At 37.8% G+C, this 25,711-nt stretch overlaps 1 protein-coding gene across 1 annotated transcript; it reads right to left on the reverse strand.

The window, feature by feature from the left end:
* Positions 1-2,274: 2,274 nt before the first annotated feature.
* LOC111577419 (coiled-coil domain-containing protein 178) lies at positions 2,275-23,827 on the reverse strand. Its single transcript, XM_023283684.3, has 20 exons — positions 23,608-23,827; positions 23,165-23,278; positions 20,258-20,394; positions 20,086-20,144; positions 19,920-19,999; positions 19,335-19,538; positions 18,989-19,209; positions 17,578-17,720; positions 16,460-16,613; positions 16,265-16,360; positions 15,891-16,027; positions 15,586-15,769; positions 15,404-15,466; positions 14,874-15,002; positions 14,640-14,753; positions 14,297-14,442; positions 13,270-13,429; positions 10,530-10,679; positions 6,948-7,082; positions 2,275-4,602 (listed from the first exon to the last, which is right to left on the reverse strand). Exons 2-20 carry the CDS (start codon positions 23,220-23,222, stop codon positions 4,474-4,476), a joined length of 2,499 nt encoding a protein of 832 aa, XP_023139452.2. The 5' UTR covers positions 23,223-23,278; positions 23,608-23,827; the 3' UTR covers positions 2,275-4,473.
* Positions 23,828-25,711: the final 1,884 nt, after the last annotated feature.

Below are 25,711 nucleotides of genomic sequence, written 5' to 3' on the forward strand. Positions count from 1 at the left end.
GTGTGTGTGTGTGTGTGTGTACAGTATGCATGTGTGTGTGGCATTCTCAAATGACAAAAGGATACCAGTTGTGCAGTTCAGGTGGGAGGACACATGGAGGTGGTATGGAGACTCACCTGAGGGAGACTCTGGGCTGTTGGGACCGGGACTGTAGTGGAGACCCGAAGTGGTGTAGGGGCCGCAGGAGGCCACTGTGCTGTGGAGAAGGTTTCGGGGGCTGGAGGGAGAGGGGGCTGCTGTTGCGCAGTCTCCCCAGCGTGATGCATCTACCTTCAGGGTGGCAGCAGGCGTGGAGTGGGGTGCGATGGAGCGAACACGGGCTCAGTGGCGCGGTCACCTAGGGACGCTGAAGCCGCTGTAGCAGGACTGATAGTTATTCCTTGGGAGAATTGCAAGATGAGCCCCATTGTATTATCAACCCCCTTCTCCTAAAACTGTATCAATGTTCTCAAGCCTTTAAAGAATAAAGTCAGGGTGTAAAATATCAAACACTAATCAGTGCTAATGCTTACCAAAAGAAATATTCTGTGGAGACACTGTGTGTAATCTTTATTAGACAAATTAAATATAATAAACACAGCTTCCCTAATTTAACATATTATACTGAACTGCGTGTTTCCTTGTGAATCAGAGTCACTGTTGTCAGAGTTAAACTTCAGTAAATTCCTTTGGCAATGAGAAACCAGCAAATTATTCCATACTGATTTGAAATTCTCAGACATTAAGCTTTTTAATTTCCAAGCCATACTTTTGTGTTGCAACTGTTTGAGTCGTATCTTTTAGAAATTCTCTGTGTCTAATATGGTCAGCACTCCCAATTATTCACTCCACTGACAAGTGAAACAAATGGGACCAACCAGTGCATTCTGTATTATCTACACCCCTTGGATTCCCTGACAATAATTAATACAATGGCAAGCTGCTGTTACCAGCCTTGACGACATGAGCTCAACAACATAAGCTCTCCCTTTCCAAGAGCTCTTGAGAGGAAATTACATCCAGCGGTGAGGTCATATACATTGTGGTCACCGGCAGCCAGGTCATGTCACACTAGTGTCTGGGCACCTAGATCAGATAAAGATCCTATTGTTGCGTGCTGTTAACATCATCGCGACATTATTCACACCATTACACAATGAATATTAGGTGCATGGAATATGTCAAGAATATATGAATGTAACCCTGACCATAGAGATATACACAGCCTTTAACAGCAAAGACTGCACCATATATCAGGGCAGTTCATTAACATGCCACATGATCTTCCTGAAGCAGCGGTGCTGACCACCTCACTGGTATGGTCACACACCATTATGTAGTGTTACTTCATTTGCTCATAATATGGATAAACATGGAAAAAATATCACTAATATATAAGCAGCACGCACTGTACATAATTTAGGTTTATGTTTCTGTAATAGAAACAAACTAGTTCCATGGTAAAAGAAAATTAAATTAATACAGGACACCTCTTTGTTCAACAGTCAACTGACCAATATGTCCTTTTCAAGAGCTGTCGTGTAATCATACTAACCCCTCTTATTTTAGCCTTCGAGGATATTAACAGGTTTTTTAATTATAGAGGAGCACATTCCCCCAACATCCATTAAAGGAATGCCATGCTAATTTTAAATCCTCGCAGCAGGCATTGGCATCAACAGAAGAAAAGTGGATGAGTTTCTCTTTAACAGCTGTAATTTGTGTTTTCCAATCACCATGCTGATTTCTGCTCATTATACTCCGGTTTCACACCGGTAAGTGAGCAAAGTTTGGATTGATTGACTCTAATTAACTAAAAAATGTTCCAAGCCATGGATTTATTATCATGCTAGCTAGCCACAAATGTCAGAGACTTTCACAAATTATTATCCTCTTAAGATAAATATCTTTGAAATCAAATGAGTGTGGAAACACAAGGAACATGTATTGTTATACTGATGAATTTGTTTGTCATGTTTTCTGCTGAGCTCCACATTAAAGATTCACCTGGGCAAGCACACAGTTCCAGTGTATTGTTCAGCCGCACAGTATGACTGAATGACAGAGCCTGCAGTTACCTCAACTTTAAACAACACACTCCCTAATAACAGACTATGCTACATAAATAGTGGACTGAAAAAGCAGTAGAGTGCATTTAGATTTATTTTGTCAAAATAAAATAAAATCCATGGAATACAAGATATCAGCAGTAACTATATAAAGCAGTCCAAAACTGCCTGAGTCGTGTCTATGTTAACCGAAAACCCATTTCCTCTTGTGTGCTCCAAAACTTGGCAGCATGTCCCTCATTGATATTTTAGACACAGTAGCACCTCTCTCAACTCACATTCTTTCCTTGACTCCATCAGCTCCATGGCTCAACTCTCCACTTTCTCATGGACAAAGACAGGACGGTTTGAGAGGACACCTCCGTTTTCCTGGATTTTAAAAAGATCTCAAAGCAGAATTGTGGTTAGCTTGAGAAGACAGAACGTTGCTCTGATTCACTCGGCTTCACTTCAGTGATCAGAAGTGATTACTGAGGTGAATCCAAATGAAACGGACCCATCGTCTGCATGGTGGCGCCAGGCTGAAATTGAGAATCATGCTGCCTGTAAATCAGATTTTCCCAACATGTCTCCGGCAAAATATGCCTTTATACAAAACTACAAAAAAAACCCCTTCTGAACCAGCTTTGACATATCACAGGATATACAGCGAGGTGTGGGCTGTATATTTTATCCTCATCATACTGAAACAAGCATCAAACATGAAGAAGATGCGTCTAAGCTGTCAACTACTCCCATTAGTATTTCCTCCGTCCACCCTCTTTAGAGTAGCAGCATTTAGGTGTGTGCACTTTGAGGCACGCCTGCAGATAAATGTGATGACATCTAGTTGGGGCTCACTTTCATTTATTTAGGGGATTGATTAGATGCAAGCAGAGTAGATAAATGTGTTTGAGAGGCATTTTCATTTGAGATATTGCCGTACAGTCAGTAAAGAATATGAGATGGACTGAACATTTTTCTCTTCAAGGTGCTTTTGGGGAGCTAGTGCTGTCACTGCTTTGCATGCAGCCCATCACATTAGTCTCATTATGGTGAATGTTTTGTATGTTTGTGACTGCAACAACATAAGTCCAAAATCTACATAAGAAAACTTTGCCAAAGTACACTTTTTTGCAGATATAAGACCCGATAAAGCTTTTAAATAATTTTTGTCATATTAAATGAATTAATATTCCACTTGTCTGATAGGCATTGGTGCTTAGTGTGACATGAAACGCTTTAGTAATGGGTATGTTAAGATACAAAACCAGTCCATGTTGCAGTCAGTGATCTTTCCAAGGTTGTTGTGTCCATACTGCCCCCTTCTGTCGCCACTAGTAGGGGAGGCATCTGCTGTATCAACAAAACAACAGCACCTCTATCAACACAGACAGAAGTACACCAGTAAAATATTTCCAAGTAGCAAACTCAAAGAACTGGCCTTGACATCACTAAAACTGCAAAGATTAACAACAGCAGTTACACACTTTCAAGGAAAAGGAGTCCATTTTTTTCCCCTATTTTCCATTTTTATGGGAATTATTATGTTTATCAGATGTGATCATATATAGGGCATCTTTTTAGAAATCTAAAAACATTTATACAAGTTTGAAAGTCTATATGGAGCAGACATTGTGTTGTGTACCATTAGTATGACATTGTTTAAACATGATGAAACAAAAATCAATTTTCTACAAGTACTAAATGTGATTCAGTTAAGATTCCAAATTGAAAACAGTGTTTCCCCAGGGTTTTTTAGAAAGTCAGTGGATAGTGCGCACACAACATCCTTTTGTGCACACTATTTACCCCTGGATTGCTCCAGGCTAATGTCTCAATAATTTTCACTCCTTTCTCAGGTCCTTCCCACAAAGGACTTAACTAATGATCCATGGACAAAATGAAGCATTTAAATTTATTCATTAATCATTCATCTCCAGCTCATTGAAAATGCTAAACTTCCACAAAATTAAGATTGAATATTGAAAAGTGATTGAGGGAGACAGCTTTCAGTGAGTGAAGAGAGTGGAGGAGAGCGGGGTGCGATAACAAAAACAGGGTCTTTCAAGAGACAGTGGTCTTCACATGGGCATGGTCAAGGTGGCCAAGGTGTACTAAGTGCTAGTTAAGGTCATGGGGTTTCACTAGTTGTAATTAGATCTTGGAATCTGGAGAAGCGTAGAATTTCTGTCAACACTGCCTGTAATTATTCTCTTTTCCAATTAATGGTGACATAGATTAATTATCTGATGAGGCAAAGCCAATTGCAATCATTCACCCAGCTAAAATTAGATCAGTCCTGACAGCAGCATGAAAGTCACCTGTTTCATTGTTATGGATTTGCTGCAAGTAAAGAGGGGGGGAATACTGAAGCGTGCTAGGGTAAGTAAGTTGTCTGGTACAGGTGAATGTCCAATTACACTGCTATTTGAACTGCAGGCATCTACTCATTCGATCCAGCAGCATCTGGACTGGCTTGTTTGTTCAACCCAGCATCATTGGTAGTAGTAGAGTCATCTGTCAAGGATTGTAGGAGCGCTGAGATGAGCTGAATATCTTCTGACAACCCCTCCTGTTGGAATAAGAGACAAACAGCAGAAATGAAAACAGGCCAATTAAGAGAATGCTGTTTTTACATAAGGCACTAGAACTAAATCCTCGCTTTATGTGCATCTCACAACTGATGAGTCTACAACTGTGAGAGTAAAGTTACCCTCTTGTTCTTATTTTTGTGGGGAAGGAGAACAAGACGCTCCTGGTGAACCACGTCCAGGTTCAGTGCTCTTATGTTTTAAAAACCTCAGCATCCAGTTTTTCTATTAAACTGCCTGGCACTGTCAACCAGCTTGGGAATCTGAACCAGCCTAGCCATGCAGAAATTCTCTGACTAACAATTATATCAGAAACAGGATCTTGGATTACTGTCCCCTGGGACTGGGGCAGTGGGCGTCTGCTCCAATCATTACTGGCCATTCAACAAGGCTCTGCACTGCTCTCCGCTGTTAGCCATTGTCAATTATGCCATCCCTAGTGTAAACTCGCAGAACACAAAGCTGAACTGCCAGTTCTGGCAGGAGTGTAACAGGATGACAGCCTGCCGCCTCCCCCCAACTCCTACCCCCACCCACCCACCCACCCTAGGGTTCCCCCGGCCTTACTTCCCTCAAGCTACTTTTGAGCAAACTGCCATTTGGCTTCCGTTTCAAGCACTTTAGCTGTGAAAGCGCTTACCTGACCTCTCTTATGTTCTGCTTGTGGGGTTAAGTGGACATGATGGATTAGTACAGGCCTCATAAGAATTCAGCCTGGTTTAACTCCAGTTACAACTGGTATCAGTTCTATTGATTTATTCATTTCATTCTTCTAAATTTGCAACTGATATTGATAATCTGTGTATCATGTAATAGTTCTTGGAGTCTTTGTATTTAGCTCTGACACTGCATTATCACTACGTCTATACTGCCTGTGCATGTCTTTGTGGATCTTAAGCTCTCAGTCAAGGGTTGAATATTTAAGTAATCATGCAGACTGTGTGTTTATGCCTGTTCATAGACACATTAAGTTTCTTTCTTTAAATCATAAAGGTTTTTCTCCATGTGTACTTTTTGGAGGATAGAACCTGAGCTGGACTCTTCATCAGGAGCCTGTTTAAAGTGAGTACTGCCTGCTCTGATGGACCCTGTGCTGAGCTGTGACGGGTGACGGTGTGGTGCGCTTGAATACTCCAGCTCTTTTGTCCTTCACACTCTGCAGCTCTCTGATAGCTCCTCCCCCTGTGCCCCACTCCTCCCTGCCTTGAGCTGTGATCTACTGGGGCCTTTTGAGGCTGGGCCGCTGAGACATGGCTGCTCCCTGTAATGTCTGGACCAGACCCATCAAAAAAACATGTCAGCAGTCAAGAGGAGGAGGAACTGAGAAGGAAACCACTTAATAGTATTTTCACTAGGTACTCCCCTGGAAAACCTCTAATCAAATTTAGGCATATTTTGCCTCCAGCATATCTAATAAAGTTGAATTTGGATCAAATTGAGAAACAAATCAAAACAGGAATTTCAGACCGAATGAACAAATTGCAACCAACAAATATGGCTACTTATTGATTTGGAATGTTCAACTGTTGAGGTAAAGAGAAAGTAAAAAGTGGAAGCAGTTCATAGTATGGTTGCATGCCACCTGGCTCTGCAGTAATGCTGGACAGGACATTTCATAAAGATTCATCACTGTCCCTCTGTCCGCTTTGACCTCATCGCACATCACAGCACAGATTAGACACCGATTATCCTCTAATTGAAGATCCTTAGTTTTCAACCTTGCAGAATATGCTCCTACTCTTCTGCAAGACAGATAGAAGGTTATCCTATTCTCAAAAAAAAAGAAGCTGTAACACATAGATATCTTCCATGTGGTATAATGAACTCTAAATTAGCTGTAAAGTCAAAAACAACCCTACTAAGCACAAAACGGGCCCTAATGTTATTGTAATGTGACCAGACACAAAGTGCATATACAGAGCTATCTATAGATGCAGAGCTAGCCTCAGACAGAGGGCCACTCAATAGGCACTGCAGCACACACATCATCCATCGCATCAGTCTGTGATCTGATGAGTGAATGTATAGACTGTAATGTAAGACTGGCGTCTTTAACTCTGCCATAGCAGTGAGGCACAAAGCCTTGGTGGGTGCTTGCCTGGCTGCTCTTGCTTGGCAAAGAAGACACAAGGCAACCGACTAGCCGGATGAGGCTCAAACAATGCCAAGCATAACATGGAGTTACTGTAGTATGCAAAAGAATATGCTGCCATCCAGTAGAATACCTAGACTGGGATGAAAGTTTAATAAAGGGATTTGCCATTTAAATGAATGGTGACAGTCTGTGCAGTTTTCCAGCCTGTTTTACATGTATATGTACAAATACCTGGGCTGTTTTTATTTTCTGGTCGGTCTCTTGAGAAAGAGCCTGGCACCGGTCCAGTTCAGCCTGGCTGTAGAGGCTGCGTTGTTTGAAGTATTTCACCAAAGCTTTGTGCATCCTCTTCTGCAACAAAGAGAGCTAGGGGGAGAGAAGGCAGAGAAAAGGAATTGGTAAGGCAGGAGAGGAAATTAATGGCAGTGTTCAAGAAGAATGATGGAGGGGAATAGAGAAAGCAGTCAATAGCCCATTCTGCAGTACACGGGCCTGACAGGAATTTCACAGTCTCTTGGTTTCTCTGCCCACTCGTGTGCACTCATCAGAATCCAGTCACATCTGGCTGCCAGGATGGGGGGTTAATTTTCTCTAAATGCTTCAGCAGTTTTGTTCTAGCCGAGGCAAACTCTGTGACTGCAAAGCTGATGAGTAAAATATTTCTACTTCACCCAGTTTAACTTTATACCAATCCCCTCAAGACATATTTTACACATACACACAGAGTCATGAACCCCCCACTGAAACCAGAAATTATTCCTAGTCTCTTGGAAAGACATGCTGCTTGCTTTATTATTTGAACACAGTTTCAAGCAAAGAGGTTTAAATTCTGATAGATGCCATTGCTTTTCTTCCCCCTCCATCTCTCTACTCTTCCTACAAAGCTTATCATTGCTTGGCAATGTGTTCCCCAGTGCATTGAAAACTAAAGCGAATTAGCTCAGTCATCAGCTCCTGAAGGAAAGACAATAACAAGAATGCTCTTTATGGTGTGCCCTGTTAAAACCCAGGAGCTGAAAGCCTCCATATAAACAAAGCAATGCTTACATGTACAGTAGATTCAAAAGGATTTTGGTAGAACTGGCAAATGATATCAGATGCTAATTAATCATGTATATTTCCCCCTTACAAATGAGAATTTTGCACATTTGAGTGTATTTATACTTGTTGACTTTTGATGAATATTCTAATGCAAATACATTTAACATAACTGAGCCCTCTCTTTAAAAGATAAATTACTAACACTAATATTAGATAAACTGCCTTAGGTGTATCTTGACTGGTCAATTCGTTAATAGGATGTACTTATTTGCGTTTTTATACCACTAGATATGCTGAATGGAGCTATTATGTAAAGTTAAATAATCTGTATCTGAAATACATGTGTATTAGGCTGCAGCCTGTATTAGTGCTTAGGTAATATGCTGTACATCATGTTCCTTTATCCCACCTGTTATCATGGTGTGTGGCATAGCACAAAAAACAGCATGTTTATGTGCCTAATGATGCTCCACATTTTTTGCTATTAAGCATTTTGTTGATAATTGTTAGGTTGCATGTATCCTGAGTAACAATGGTAATACATACAACTAATCTATTCATCTATTTTTTCATATTATTCATTTTATATACATATAAATTAGTAATATGATACTATTAGTGCTGGACAAATAGTAAAAGCAAAAGTAGTAAAACAAAAACAAATTGATAACTCAGTATAGGTAAAAGTTCTGCATTGATAAAGTCCCTCAAGTGAAAGCGCTCATGCAGGCCTTGTGAGAGACTAGCTATTATATATGAACCTGCAAGATTTATCTGGCTGTGTAAGTAACAGTTTAGCATTGCAGTAAGTGGAGAAGGAGCAAATTTTAACAATTTTATACACTACAGTGCTTAATAGTATCTAAAACAGTGGAACATATTTTGTGAAATAATCGTATCCTTTGTGCGTAAAATATTCATCTGTAAAGAAACTAAAGCAAACCAGTATAATATAAAAATACTAACATAAAGCACAGTTACCTCAATTTTGTACTTGAATGCAGTGCTACAGGTACTAAGTTACATACTGATACCATTCAAGGCTTATGGCCAGTAACACTTCACTCACATAAAGAAACAAGACTGCCACTAGATGCTCCACATTTTAGTTGTAGTTTGAAGTTATTAATTTCAGCTTAAAATATTGTTTACGTGTGAAGTGATGCTAATGAACCTTCATTTTAACATGTGAATATTATATAAAAGCTGCAATGGTTTAGAAAAGTTTGACTTACAATTTTTTCATTTAAACCTCCAAGAATCCTTTGTAGTTGTTCAGCTTTCCTTGTTTTAGATGCTGTCTGCATGCATTGCTTTGGATAAACAAGGTAGGAAATATATTTATAACAGAAGTAATCTTACACCTGAATATATAACAAAGATCTTTTTTGTATGCTTGTACTACATGTCAGTATATATTTAGGGCACTGTGTGTTGTATAGTAGCTGTCTTGAAATGGTAGTGAAGGTTGTTTTAAGCTTGTCACTTGAACTCTATGTCAGGGGTGCCTGCTGTCAAGATTATATTTCAGTGATACCTAAGAGATGGGTTTCATTGTGCCCCTCAGTTGAATACAATAAAAGAGATTATGGGCTCTCCAAATGCACAAATGAGTGGTGCAAGCCATCCCACACACATGCACTAATGTTCTGATCTCTCAAATGATCCTGACAATGTTAAATGCATTTACCTTGTTGCCTCCAGTTATAAACAAATCAATTAAGGGCAATCACATCGTGTAATATATGTACTAACTGCGACATAATATACAAACATTATAAGGATAATTGGAAATTTAAAACAGGAAAGAAGTGCAGTCGAATGTTCCTGTATAAATCAGATTAAATGTGATAGGCCGACATCTACATTTCAGAAACACTGTTGATTATAAGCTTGTTATAAAAAAAAAAGAATTTAAGCATAAAACACTAGCCGAGAGGCTGCTGTTGTAGAAGTGTAGAGTTGAAACAAACAAAAATGGTGAAGGCGGAATCCGGAGTAAAAGAAAATCAGGCTTTGATCATGAGCGTGGAAAATCCTGTCCACAGGATTTTATTTTTGCATGCATTTTTCACTTGATAACATTCATGCAGTTAGATGAGGAATTGCTCAAGTAAAGGTATTAGTCATTTTTGGAACAAATAATATGTATTTTTCATTGCAGGAGCACTGTGGCTTCCTCCCGGTGTTATGGTTGTCGTGTGTAATTCTATTCCAGTTAAACAGTGTCAAAAACTATAGAGATTAAACAGTAAAATGCGGCTGAGTTGTCTCCCTCAACTAGTCAAGATCTCAGGTGCTATTTTAGCACTGAAAGCACATTCATTGTGTGATCCAAACCTGTATTTCCTGCTGATTTCTTACCAATTGAACATTTGTAACACAACGATAATAAAACATTTCAACTCTGACCACCTTACAAACCTATAATCAGGAAAATGTAGAAGTTATAGTATTAACAGTACATGTACCATCAACCTCTTGCTTTACTCCCCTTGGAGGCAAAACTACATAGCTATCATTACATTCTGTCACATCCATCATCCTCCTCCACTCAAGTTATCTTCTCATTATTAGACTGCTGCAGTAACCTCCTCACTGGTTGCCCAACTAAAACCTTCTTAGAATTACAGCCCATGCAAAGAGGAATACCACAAAATGAACCAGGAGGGAACATGAGACAACAGCAAAGATTTTAAGTCATGAGACATAATTAAAAAGAGAGGGAGAGGAAGAGATGGTAAACTCAACCAAAGGTTATATAAACCATACCTGAGTGTAATAATGAAAAGATTTATGTGCATGGTTTTTCTTGCTCAGTGCAGACACTGACTCCTGTTTGGCCTCCATGAGGATCTTCTTAAGACGTTCATGTTTGCTTGCCAGCTGTCTGTTCTCCTCCAGTGCATTTTTTAGCGCTTTCTACACACACGTGAAAGAAAGAAGTTTAGATTAGACAGTGAAGGTAAATATTAGGCTTACATTAGCTATTAAATAGCCACTGAGAGACGATCAAGTGCAAAGTTGGCTGCAGACCAGTACGGTAACTAAGTGTGACATCCCTGCACTACTGCACTGATCTAACTTTTAGCCTGCCAGTACTGATTCTGGTAAATCAATTCAGAATATTTGTCAGTCTTGGGAACTGATCAGTAACCTCACTGCATTAAAATTGCAGCAATCATTTCTTATACAAGGCAACATGAGACCAAGGATTGTTGCTACATTAAAAACTGAATTTTCTACCTGATAGAAAAGAAAACCCTGATTTCCACCATCACAACAACAAAGAAACCTGATTTAACGTGGCTTAGTCATGTCATAGTCAATACTTGATCTGATTAATAATACTGCTATCAGCGCTGATACCAATCTGGTGTGTCTGAGTGCTGCGCCCGCAACTGTCACCAGTACATTGAAGGATTGCAACCAGGGACGTCTCACGGTTAAATGAAAATGTTACAATTAGAGCAATAATAATTCAGTCAGTGCTTGCTTTAGTATGATGACCATTTTACTGAAATGTTGGAGACTATATGTAGGAGACTAATGCTCAACTGTGTGTTGAGGCAGCATGATGGTCTTTACAGATGTACAATATATAATCAATGATCACATTTTTCATTGTTTTCATGACCCACAATTAGCTATATACAGATACCAGGAAAATATTTTACACAGTAAATAGAAGTGGAGATTTGATATACAGCACTGCACATACCAGACAGTAATACCACACTGACCATTTAAAAAATACAAATGTACCACTGACCTGCTGTGTGTGCACAGGACACAATAAAAGCATTCTGTTAAATAAGGCAATATAAATAGAAGGCATACAACAAAGGACACTTTTCTGGGAAATCAAGCAAATAAATCACACTGAGTATGTGTCTCTCTGCATGTCCCCTTTTCATTTGAACAATGTTCCTCGAGTACTGGATAAGGGGATGTGTGAATATCTCAACTCTACCTGCAGACATAATGAAGTGTGTCTCTGCAGTAAAACAGAACAGCACTAAAGTGATGAGTTTAACCCAGCAGAAAGAGGGGCTGTAAACATGACAAATGCCTGCTATTGATTTCAGGTTTAATTACTCCATGCAGCACTGACAAAGCCCATCTGATGCTGTTGTGAAGTGTAAATGGAACAAATTACACTTCATTGCCCATAAGAAACTGATAGCGTCGGCAGTTTGCATTGTTTACTTTGTCCTCGCCAAACGACAAGCCCTGATCAAATCAAAAAATAGGTGCATGTTTGAAAGCTGAAATCCTCTCAGATAGGTATGGATGAATAGAGATCACCATAGATTCCTGACAAATCAAAGCATTTCACCTTAATATATCCTGTATTTGGGTATCTTTAATAAAAAGTCACATCCAGAATAATAGCCACATATAAACTTCCAACAGCTATTAGTTATACTGACCTATAACAGATTATGCAGAAAAGAGGAGCTGGGGCCAGCATATTTATAAGAAATCTCATACTTGAAGGTGTCTAACCATTCTGCTTCATGCACTGTGATTTCTGAATGCACACTCTGCTTATAATGTTATGCTAATGTAGACATTATGTGTACTTGATATTGGTCCCAGTGATTAAAGTGACCAATTTCCCTACAAGTTCAGACTCTCTCTGATATTTTTATTTGGTGAGGAGTATTGTTGTTATATCATCTTATTTTGTCAAGTGAAAAAGACTAAACCCTTTTTTGCATGACTAACTTTTATCTGGCTAATGGGAGTTGTGTCTATGAGGAAGACTTCTAATTCTTAAATTGTCTCACGCCAACAACTTCTTTAAAGTTGCTGCACTTGGATGCATGGCGGCTTAAGCTCCATTGCCTTTTCTTGTTTTGAACTAATGCATTCTTGATCACCGTTTAATGAAACTATATACCACATGGCGATTTCACATTAGATAAGCCATGTGAAACCCCCATCAGCAAAGAGGCTCTGGCAGGGGCTGATAATCCTGCAGATGAAAACCTTACAATAAATAGGGGTTTCTCTTACAAAGGAGTGTTCAAATGCATGCTGTTCTGTGCACAGCAGACTCATGTTTTCACCAGAGCCTATTTTATGACAGAGAAATAAAGAAGTGCAGGTTATATGCTTATTTGATATAGTGAACTGCATACTTACATTAAAATTGCTATTGAAAATGTTGGCCTACAGGTAACAAAATAGGCACAGCGTCTCACCACGACATGCATCATCAAATTCGTCCAGACAAAAGACTATAACAACAGTGAGTTGTCATTTGTGGGAAAAGCACTTAAACGAGATTGACCATGGCTTGTAATTTTAATTGCACACAGCTCTTTTCTCTGTATCTTAAGGGAAGTATTGTGACAAGCAATGTGCTGACACTAATCCACAAACAAATAAACAATGAGATGTTTTTTTACAGCTTGTTCCTGATTTCACAGTATTTGACACAAAAAGTCGTGTATTTACAGAGAGTTATTGTGAACACTTTTTTTTCTTTCTTTTTTTTTTTTACCTTGGTGTCTTCCATTTGGTTTTTCCTTGCTGTAACATGAGCAGTGTGCGTCTGCATGGAACGCTGTGTTCGTTGTTGGCAGTTATTAATATCAGACTGCAAGGTGCTCATTATGAGGGCAGCTGATTTGTTTTTGAACTCCAACACATCAAAAACACATCTGCAAGGAGAAAACAAACACATAAACGATATTATGCTTCTAAATATTTGTAGCTTTTTTTCCTTTATGAAAAGGGTTGTGTATTTAAATATTAGCAAACAGGTATTGTATCTCTTTGTGCCAGCAAATTGGCAATGTCAGCCTTTTATAAAGCAAGTTGAAAAATGTGCAATAATAATATTTAGCGATTCATGATGCTATCAGCAATATCATTGGTAACGGTTGATAAATGACATCAGCAGAAATCTAAAGTAAACATGGGCTGTAGCAGGCTAAAAGTTAGCAATTCCGTTAGTGTTGTCTGTTAAAATGTTACATAAAAACAAATATGCCGTGTTTTACGTGTCAGCTGAAGTAGTTTTCTTATTTTACCTTGTGAATGCACATTTGAAAAGTGCTGCATTTTATATATAACCCACAGAAATAATTGAGAACAAATGTAGCAGTTCATATTTGAACAAGTTTCATTAATTGGGGTGAGAATTTACTAAAGCGCAATACAATTTTTTGTTTATCAAATGGTGAGAAATAACAGGAAAATTCATAGATTTCTGTCAAATAAGATAACACAGACTCATTTCCTTTACTGTACGCAGATCGCTCATGCTTACTGTCATGCATAGTCACCCCCCAAAAGCCCATTCTAAGCCAGGAAAAACCCTGTGATATGCTAATTCCACTACAGGAAGGATTTTATGTTTTTATATAACCATCAGTACCAGTAAGCCAAAATGAGCAGAAAAATATCAGCATATAGGCAGAAATTCAATATCGGGCATCCCAAACAATATTACTTTACTGTATGCCAGTAATTAGTGTAATCAGAGTAACAATTACTAGATTGTTTGCTGTAGATAACTAACTTACTGAAGTTCTGCTATGACTTCTGGCATGCTTTCAAGATTTTTTTCCATGTTATCTGAAGCCTTCTGGTATTCTTCACTTTTACTCATCAGGTTGCTGATCCTACCCAGAGTGTTGTCAGATCTCTTTAGAGTGGCAGTGTGTAAATCCTGTAAACAAAGAGTGGTATTAATATAATAAAAATGCTCTGTAAAACACATTTCATGTAAAGTGCTTAGGGATAAAGATTATTTTGTCCAACAAAAGGACATGATAATTAGCTGTGACTAGCATTGTGCTCAATGAGCTTCACCGAGTAACGTGACTTAGCGTCTTGTTCTGCTTTATGCAGCTTTTTCCTTCTTACCTGAGCAGCTTTCAGGTGGTCACGTTTGAGTTTTTTCTCCTTCTCAAGGTTAACTAATGTTTTCTTGTGTTCACACTGAATCTGTTCCAAATTTTCTGTCAATTTCCTGATTTTCTAGACAAAACAAAAAGCAATCACAAAGGCAGGTGACTTGAACTTTATAAAATATTATTTTACAAACTGCTGTCTTTTCAATGTGAACTTATCTTCAAGAACAAGTTATCAGATTTGCACCTCAACTTTTGTCTCCAGAGCTTTTGTTGCTGCGAATGCATCTTCAAATTCTTTCTGAAGTTGTTGGTTAGTTTGCTGCGAACTGCTTTGCTGTTGTTTCAATTCTACATTGACATTTTCACACTGAACCTAATAAAAATGGAAAAAATACAAAGAGGAATGCCATTTTCCCAAAATGTTAAAATATGCACAAAAGGTGAAAAGAAAAAAAAAGAAAGACAGGAAACAAGAGTGGGAATACATAAAATGATGCAGTTGAATACAGCAGTGTGTTATGTGAAACAATAATGTTTGATTCTTATTTAGACTGTGCTTTGTTGAGCATCACTTTTTTCCTAGCAACACAACTTTATGTTCCTGCAGCCACAGCGGTCCACACAAACTGAACAAGTTCGCAAAAAAAAAACAAGAATATATTTTGACAATTTAAATTTAACTGAACCTTAGTGATCTAGCTACATTTTTTCAGTGTGACGGCAGAAAATATGCTCTATCAGAGTGGAAAAATCTGAGGCGCATCATGAAATTACCTTTAGTAGTTCCAGGGCAGTCATCTGACCTGTCAGATCATTCCTCAAGTTTTCAATCTCTTTCTGTAGAGCATAGAAAGAACACAGAGTAACAGTGGAGAAAGCTTTTGTTATTTCACATTTTACTTGCACACTGTAGCCCATGAAGTATACATAGAAAATGTACATATGTTGTCGCTGACCCTGGCCCTCTTCTCTTCCATGAAGGTAAGCTGCTTCTGTTCTTCCAGCTTTGTCAGAGTGACACTGTGCTCAGCTACAACTTGAGTCACTTCCTCCTTGGCCTTTTCCCACTGCTCGTCATTGTCAGTGATTTTCTGGAGCATCTGCTTCCTCTCCTCACACATCTGCTTCACTGCTTTCTCGCTAAGAGAAATCACACAGTAAAGAAATGGTAAACAGACATAAATTGCCTACTATACAAAGTAGTGACATTGAGTAGGGAGATGCTTCATGTTTCTCCACTGGTTTAGGTTTGACACGGCACCTCTCACAGATTTTGGTCTTGTAGTCTTCTACGTTCTCTTCATACTCCATGTTTTCTTTACGGAGAGCTGTAAAAGTTGCACGTTTTGATCGGAGCTGCTCTTCTAAGCAGGAAACCTCTGCTTCCCCTTTAAGTTTCTGTGGATAATATTATATACAGCATGTCATTCTGTAGATACACCTGTCCAGAACACCTCAATATGTCAAGGCTTTAAACATCATTAGCATATATAGCTCCAGTAAGAGTCAAATTCTAGTCTAGCTGTTGTTTGAGACTTTCTACCCAGTGAACCATAAAGGCACATATAAGTAGCAAAAGCACAAGAGATGTCCAGTAACTGAGTAGTTGTGATTTTAACACTGTTGTGATCTTACAGTTCTCTCAGTGTCTTCTTGCAGTGCAATTACTTTTTCCTTCAATTTCTTATTCTTTAGCATTTCATCCTCAATTTGAAGATTCAGTTGGGAAATCTGTAATAAAAGAGAGGAAAACATGAATTGAATTGTTCTTTTGTACTAATGAAAGCTACCTTTCACAAAACTGTAATAAACAGGAAGAGTATGAGTTACCCTGTCTCTTTCAGTTTTCTGAAGCTCCATCATTTCAGGGACATGCTGAGTTATAAGTGCACACTTTTCTTCTGTAAGAGCAATGGTCTTTTCGGCATCCTGTATTTCAGCACATAGACCTTTCTCAAGCATCTTCAGCTGGTTCAAATCTTCCCTAAAGAAAAATAAACAGTTTTGTCCTTTAGTTTTAGGAATCAAGACCCTTTCTTAAATTTATTTAACCTAAAATCTTAATGTTGAAATAATGCAGAATCTATTTTCTTTGTGTACCACGTCTCATTGCTGCTGCATTCAAATCATTATCAAAGTTTCTTTGTGGTCATTTTAACAAATGGTTACAATGAGAGATAATGCTGGTAATGCAGCATCAATCAGAAATATTGTTGCTATGGTTACATACAGTTCAATATACCTTGGCTTGTGCACTGAAATAGAACCTGTGTGAAATTATCCTGTTATATGATTTTACAGGCAGTGCTAAAAATGTTTTACATTGACACGGCCTAAGTTTAAATGCGAACACGAGAATTACATATGATGCAATGTTTACTACACACATACACTACCAGTCAAAAGTTTGGACACACCTTCTCATTCAATGCTTTTTATTTATTTGTATTATTTTCTACATTGTAGATTATGGAGATTACCACTTTTTTGTTTACAACATAATTCCATATGTATTCTTTTATAGTTTTGATGTCTTCAGTATTAATCTACAATGTATAAAATAATTAAATAAAAAGCATTGAATGAGAAGGTGTGTCCAAACTTTTTACTGATAGTGTACTTACATACACACATCTACAGCATATGGGCACAGGGAAAATATGCACATTTGACTTTTTGTTTTATGCAACAATCTAAGGCTCCTGTAAACTTGTGTACTATGCTGTGTGAGCTCTGTGGTTAGGACCTGAAAAAAATCTGTGAAAATGCATTTGGAAAACTGCAAGAATAAAACCTGGCTTACAACTAACTACTAATTTAACTAGTCATTTTACGAGGAACTGATGAAAGCTGTTCAAGCTGTTTATGAAAGATGTCGCCTAGTGTTTCAGTTGTACTTCTTTGATGGTGAAACCATTTGTTTTCACAACATTTCGACAGATACTCACAATCTCTCTGCCAGCTGATTCCTCATCGCCAACAGTACATGGTCCAAAGATATCTTTTTATTGTTGGCATCAAGCTCCATATTTTTTAACTCCTTCTCAACCAGTATGAGATCGCTTTGTGTCTCTGAGCAAACTTCATCAGCCTATTAAAAAAAGAGCAGGTGTCACAGGCTTACTGCTTTTTTTTGTAGTACTGTTGTATTATTATGCAACTATTAATATAAAAGAAGACACATTAGCCTGTTCTTAAACCATACTCCATTGACACTAAATATTCTGAATCTTATACCCACAGTGACCCACTACTCGCACAGTGACTTCACACTACAAGGGCTTTTATTTTCCAAGCTATAGACAAATCTTAGAAAATGCAGAAAGCCCAAGGCTACGTATTAACCCTGTGCTTTCAGTAAGCCTGGTATTAAAGTTTCCAAACACTTGAAAATCAGGGTTTACTCAGGGGTAACATCCTCGGAACAACCAATGACTTGTTGAAATGTGATTAAAAACCAACATTTCGTTTGTTTCTCTTTCACTTGAGTCAGTCTAGTGTTCCTTTTAGCAAACATACAGCTGCACTGATGGTGAGTCAAAGTTGACCTGTTGCATATTGACCCTTATGTCTCTCAGCAATCACTCTTCAATCTGCTGTTACACATGTTCATACCATATTCGCATGTAAACATTAAGCTGAAAGCACAGCGAAGACTGAATTTGGTCTTTTTAATATGCCCTGTCATAAACTAAAGAGATTAAGAAAAGCTAAATGAAAATTATTGAAGTTATTAGGATTCATCCTCTGGGGACCATGAACATTTGCACCACATTTAATGGAAATCCAGTCAATTGTTAAAACAGACCTGAACAAAGAGCTGACGGAACAGTGGACTAATACATCAACAAATAATGTAATCCCGAGTGTCATGCCACTTGTGAGTTACAAACAGAGCTAAACAAGAGTGAGTGGGTGACTGAGATTGAGCAAGTGTTTGAGAGTGACACTTGGAAAAAATAAACCCTATCTAGTGATAATTCTAGCTTGGTTTCATAAAAATGTAAATAGAGAATTCACCGAAAAGCTTTGGTTTAGCACCTATATGTATAGAACTACTGTTGCAAACCCAAGTTCCAGTGACTGCAGCTTATCAAAATCCTCAAAAGCTGCAATGGAAAGTTCTTCATCACTTTCAAATATAAAGTAAAACAAGCATGTTAAAACTTAAACTTTGGTTAAAACTAGATTTAACTAAATCACTGCATTTTGTAACTGGACTGTTACATGTCAGCAGGAAAATTCTTGGAAAAATGCTCAACAATTCTTCACCTTTTAACCATGTTTTTAAAATAGACCAATTTTGTGAGTTTGAAACTATACTCATAGTAATACAATAATTCAAATTATAGAGTGTACCTCTGCTTGTGCAGTGCTGATCTGATTTATTATGTCTTTCTGTAGATCCAGGTTTTCGCTCACAAAAGGAATTTGTTTTTTGGCAAAGTTGATTTCCTCATGTAAGTGCTGGTTCAACACCTCAGTGTGTATCAGTTTCTCCTGGACTTGGTCAAGTTTCTCTCTTTCCAGTTTAAGCTGCCACTTTAATTCAGTGATGTCTCTAATGCAAGCCTCATGCTCTAGGGAAAGACAAAAGTCAAAAAAAGAATTAACACGTTTCTTCACAGGATTAAAGGACAAACAGAATCTTACTATTTCACAGGAAACTAACAGATATAAGATGTGACACCTCGCAGGCACTGACCTTTTTGGACAACTAAAGCGTGCTCTTTTTGCTTCCACAGTGAAATACTGTAAACTTTGTTCTCCAGAAATCTTTTTCTTCTCTTCTCCTTGTGGAGAGCTTCCTCTGCATATTGCCGGTCAGCCTCCAAGCGCTCAATCAGATACACAACCTCACCAATGACATCATTTATTTTCTTCAGTAGTGGCGATAATGGACAGCTTTCTAAAGGATGGACAACTTCAAAAGATTAGCACATTGTATTGCATTGCACTGCATATTCAACTCAATAAACAAAACCTAGGTATGCTATTTTTTTGCAAAGCTGTTAACATACTCTGACCAACAGTAGAGCATAGGCAAAGCTCATCTGTTATATTTTATTAGCATGAGTTCATATTTTATAGTATGTAATTAGTTATTATGGAGACAATAGATGTGATCCAGAAACATCTAAACTAAGAACTTCACCAAGGCATTCTGTACTGCTGCTCTATTATCTGCATGTGCACCGGGGATAATGTTCACTTTTCTATGGCATTACAGAAATTAAGAGAAGATACTTTAGAAATAATTTCATTTTATTTGAGAATAAAATGTCTTTACCTCTTGCACTAATTGCAAAGCCTTCAACATACAGCTCTGTAGACATCACGGATTCAGGATCTGAGTCTCTGGACTGAAATCTGCCATAAATAAGTTGAACTTGTGTCATATTTCATACTGAATATGAGAAAAACAAATAGGAGAAAAAAGCAATGAAAGACCTTACCTTAAAGTTTTGTTGTATTGGTGCTTGTCCTGATCGATCTGTGATTGGTATTTTCCAGACTAGTATATAATAAATGAGGGAAACGTGTTTTTAAATGTTTTTTTTTTAATATTTATGAGGCCATTTGTGTTGCAATCCCTTACAAGTTTGACCATAAATGACATTAGTTTACCTGTTGATACCAATTTTCCACTGTCAGCTTCATCTCTTGGATATGGGTAATAGCACTATTGACACACGGTGAGGGACTGTTGAGCAGAGCACATGTGCGACGTCTACCAGTGCAGACGGTTTCGAGATCTGCTTGATCTTGAGACAGACAAAACATTAAGATATGGAAACTGTGCTTATATCTATTTTTCCTCATGTGCATCACATATCATAGTCTATAAAAAACCAACCTACCTATATTCTTTACATTACAACAAAACAGCCCTTAAAACCTAATAACATAACGATGAACCATCTCTTAATAGAAAAAAAATATCACAAAAGAACAGAGTTTAGTTGTATCAAGCACTAACCCGACTTCATTAATTATATTTTGAAAAGTAATTACTAAAATTTATTTGGCTGTGAAAGATGTTCTGTGGTTCTTTACTTGCACTTTGATTCTAGTTGCACAGACTGCAAAATGCTGGAAGCATCAGTGAGAGAACAGAGACAACTAATTTTTGAGAGTCTCAAGACAAACCCAAGGGCACAATTCTGAGTGGTGAAAGGACGCCATCTGGCTGCAGAAAAAGGAAAAGACACAAGTGGCGCAATTCATAAACATATACATGAATGTCTGAGAAAAACTGTCTATTTTGATGAAACTGGTTTATATTAAGAAAGACCAAAGTGATGCTATTAACAATAAACTAACGCTAATAACCTCTGACCATACAGCAAATTCTACTACAAATATTGCTTTGAATTCAGTCACAAAGTACCTTAATAAGCCCAGGCTCTGTATAATATCTAGTATTTGTCACAAAATATACAAATAAGGATCATGTTGCATAAATCTACTGTATTATGATCCTACTCAGAACTCCAATATGTGGCCTTGATAGTCATGTGGGAGGGTTGGAACAAAACTGAATGTGACAGAGGTAAAATCATTTGCATATATGTGAAACTAAATCCTAAATTTTTCTGCGTCCGTGTAATAACACAGCAGTGATCCCCTAAACACCAACTACGAGTAGAAGAGGAACGATTTGACATTTTAGAAAATTAGATATAATTTTTATGAAGTGTCTACTCATGAGAATAACATTGGTTTAATTTAATTTATTCAATTTTCCATTATTTCATTTAGGTCCACTTTTTTGGTTTATTTGTCTAAACTGATGGTGCGCACAAGTACAGCTAAGATTATAAAATACATACAATACATGTATTTTAATCACATTAGATGATTAAGAACTTTATACATCACAGAAAATTTTAGTCCAGCACCCCCACAGAGACCTGATTTCAACATGATCATGTCTGTCCTGGATTATACAAAAAAAAAAGACGCAGATAGCCTGGACACAAGTGCTGTGGCAGATTCTCCAAGATTCTTAGAACAATGGATTTGCCATGTACCTTGAAAAACCTTATTGTAGGAAATTTGGTGCTGTTCTGAAATTTGAAAGAATTTGTCACACCTACTATAGACTTGGTTGAAGTTTTCTCTATTTACTGCACTTTGTATGAGATGAATTGAGAAGCAAAATCTATTCATCATATTATTTTTTAAAGCATCCTTAGTTTACTAGTGCATATTCTATTTGCACAATACTGTGTATTAAACAGCAATGGTGATAGCTTCAATGGCTACTCAAAAACCTCATCAGCATTTGCCAACATTTTGGTTCAGAGGTAGACTGAATGACTGGGTGAGGCTCTTTCACTCTGTTTTGTATTTAACAATTGGTGCGTGCTAGACAAATAGTACTGTTCAGGAACATGGTCACGAGGTCCAACTTGTTGAGGAGGAATAAAAAAATCTTCTCTCTCCTTTGGGTTAGGTCTGTGCTCAGCAGACGCATCGTTTGGCTGTTGTAATCCACTGACTTGCACCACTCTCAGTCTGCAAAACAAGTCTGAGAGGGTCAAAGAAGCTTCTGAGTTGCAACTTTTTTCCTCCCTCACTTGAGAGACCCTGTGAGATCTTCTTTTCACCTTAGCCTTCAGTGCACAGGAGTATTGTGATGAAATGGAAGGTCAAGTTGTAGATGGGCAAAATGTTTCCATTTCTTTTCATGTGAGCACTGGCCCTAGATAAAGGGGCCAAGTCCATATGGACCAACAGAGTAACATCTGTACATATTATACAAGGTGGTGTGTGACCTCAAGGTGTTTGTCTACTTGTCTCAGTAAAAAGGCAAAGACAGCGACATCTGGAACCTTTCCCCACCTGACGGAGAACACTTTTCTTGCCATGATGCTCCCTTAATTGGTAGAATGGCCAGTGACCGGGTTGACTCAGGCCAAGAACACAGTCAGAGGAACTGAAGGGAAAACTAAAATGAAGACCATCTGCTGCCAAACAGCTCCGATGAATAATCCACTGCGAAAGAACCATGTGGGGTGGGAAGGTGCTAAGGGCAATATGTCAGTGGTGGGCTGAATTAGCTCTAAATCATACTGGCAGGGTGTATTACAGCCACAGAGCAGGCCCATGGGAGTCTGACGGCCAATCACCACCTGCAGTGTCATTTTGCAAGTGATATCAGATAGTGACTCTTCTTCAGCATCATTAAATATCAATATGATAATAAGATCTATGGCTTACTTTTAATGGCTCTGTGTGCTCTTGTGGTTTATGGACTATATGTACACCTAGCATGTCTCTACATTATACAGGATGCTGAGCTCGTGTAGTCATACAAACACTTTTTTTTAGTTGAGAATGTCTATTTGTTGCACTGCAAAGATTCAGACTTATGTAATGCTCAGTTTCCAATATTAATTCATTAGTGTACAGTTAAGGATGATTTATTGAAAAACAGCACCAAAACTCTCGAAATGTTATCTACTATTGTTTGTACATGTGTAGGGCTAACAGCTAACTAACTAAGCTAGTTAACGCTGCTCTTCTTACCTTGCTGACTCGGTCGTCCTTCCCTGGATGGGAATCTGAGGGGTTCAACGTCTGGCATTGCTGAAATTTCTCCAAACGGGAATAACAGTAAGTGTCACGCTAATTTTCACCGCCCTGTAGAAAAAAAAAGAGGTACTTACGTTAGTTTACCTGCGTCGTCTAAGCTAAACCAGAAGCTCGAAAAAAAATGAAAATATTACTTAATATTTCAGGTAGTTTAACACTCAAAAAAAATGTTTTCTGTCGGTAAACTTTGGGAGAAAGTTAGCAAACGTTAGCTAAAGTTACAGCACGGACACCTTCACTCATCTCCGGATGTGGCTCTCTTAGCTAACGTTAACTGAACGTTTAATTAACTTAGCTAATGACAAATTAATGAGCTAGGGGGGGTCGTTGTCATGGCAGAAAGTGAAAGCGAAAAAATGGGCTGGCTATCAACTTACTTGCATTAATAAACTTTTGGCAGCCACCTCTCTGTTAGTTGACCTGGAGTGAGTCGTCGTCCCTCCGTGTTTCAGCGCTGCACCTGCCCGCTAGAAAGTTGCTCATTATTAAAGTTTTGTCCCCATTAATCAACTGAAGTCGCTGTCAATCTTCTGTGCAGGTTGCTTAGCAACAAGGGGCTGCGCTCGGAGAAAGCGAGCTGCGTTCAAGAGCAGCAGTTTTTGCAGCACTGAGGTGTTTCCAACGTGTTTCATGTGAAGTTAGGCTAATTTTATTCAAGAATGCAATACAGAAGACTGAGATAAAGACCTAATTTATCGCTGAGGTGGGATTAAATTACCAAAAAGCTTTTATCTAGATGTTTCTACGGTAATCTAGGCCTTCTGCCATGTGTGAGGAATTGGATACACTTTCCAACTAACAAGTTACATTTTCCAACATTTATTTAGCCTTGAGATTTCAGTTTCAACCATAATGACGATTCAGATGAGCAGACATAACTATTTGGCAATAGGCCTTCAGTGTCTTGTGGTACTTGTCTATATAACAAGTATTATTTGGACTTCTGTGGACATTTTTCCTTTTCCAAACCAAAACTATTCAACTATGTAAAATCTCTAAATATAGCCAATTTTCCATTTAGTGTAGTCAAGCAAGTCCAAAAAGTTTTCATGTGCTTGTTTGTAAGCTGGCCAGGTTAATGGCAGCTATTGCTGTTTTATTTGGTCTGCTCAACTGATGCAAATGTTTATACTCTAAAACTCCATTATACTCAATCTCACATGGCAAATATGTGACTGAGACTACTTTGCATAAAGTTTTATAAAAGAAATGTCAGTAGCTGGAGAAACATGTTTATTCAGCTTTACCTTGTGGTAGTGATTTAATGCCAAGTGGATTCATACAAAAGGCCCCTGTAGGTTCTTATGTTAAAATATAAGCACTCTGAATCTTCTTTGGCGTTGCGGGATCGTTTTTATATAGCTCTGTTAAAAAAAAATAGAAACACAAATTCTACAAACAAATTACACAATTCACAATTTTTTATGAACTTAACATTTCAGCTATGATAAAGTATCTCTAAAAAAAGTAACCTATTGCCCTAAAAGTGTATGTTAATTCTGTAAGATGCTACATTCAGCCAAGTTTTAACATTATTTTTGTTTTATGAATCAATTCAGCAAGATGATTGTTTCAAACAACTTTTATTTTCATATTTTCACAACTGAGATATTAGTAGAAGTCTCTCAGTTAAACCTGTCATGTTATGTTGTTATCACTAAGTAGTCTGGACTTTTTGTCACACCATCTACTTATTCTGAGTTTAAGGAACTGAGCTATATGTGCAAATAAATAAAATGTCTCAGCTTGCCTAATTCAAGATTTTAAGGTAGCCAGGTTAAGCTTGATTTTAAAGGTGTCATACGGTGAAAATCCATTTTTATTTTGTTTTATGGTTGTTATAAACTCTGAGGTGTGAAACAAAAGCTGTTAAGATATAAAGATGTGACCAGGGCAGGAAAAACAGCAGCTCATTGGTTTTTAGAGCAAAACAGCTCATTTAGAACTGCTTTAAAACAAGGAATTATACAGTCATGGTGGAATCTTAGCAGTATTTTGAGCTGAAAAACGGAAAAACACATGTGAGACACTGATTCATTTGCTGAAAAGAGGCATAATATGAGACCTTTAAATTGATTGTGGTTGATCAGTTTTAGAATTGAATTCATAGTTTTAAAACTATGCCAATTAAGTGGTGATTTTATGAAAAATCTGTTTAATATCTTGGAAACTGATCATTTATTTGTCACAATATTCATGAAAGATTTTAAAATACGAATTATTTTAATGCAATTGCAGTTATAATTCCATTATTCTTTTGTTTTTTACTAACTAAAATGAGACGTATTCATCTACATGACATCATCTTCATGAAGCAAAATTAAAACATGAACAAAAGAAAAGCTTTAAATGCCACATTGCTGCATGTGCATGTAGCATATATGGATACATCTGTGATAATATTTGCACTGATTCATTTGCTGAAAAGAGGTATAATGTGGGACTTTAAGTTGATCGTGATTGATCAGTTATAGAATCTAA

This window comes from Amphiprion ocellaris, chromosome 10 (assembly GCF_022539595.1).
Source record: "Amphiprion ocellaris isolate individual 3 ecotype Okinawa chromosome 10, ASM2253959v1, whole genome shotgun sequence".
In the NCBI taxonomy this organism is placed as follows: Eukaryota; Metazoa; Chordata; class Actinopteri; family Pomacentridae; genus Amphiprion; species Amphiprion ocellaris.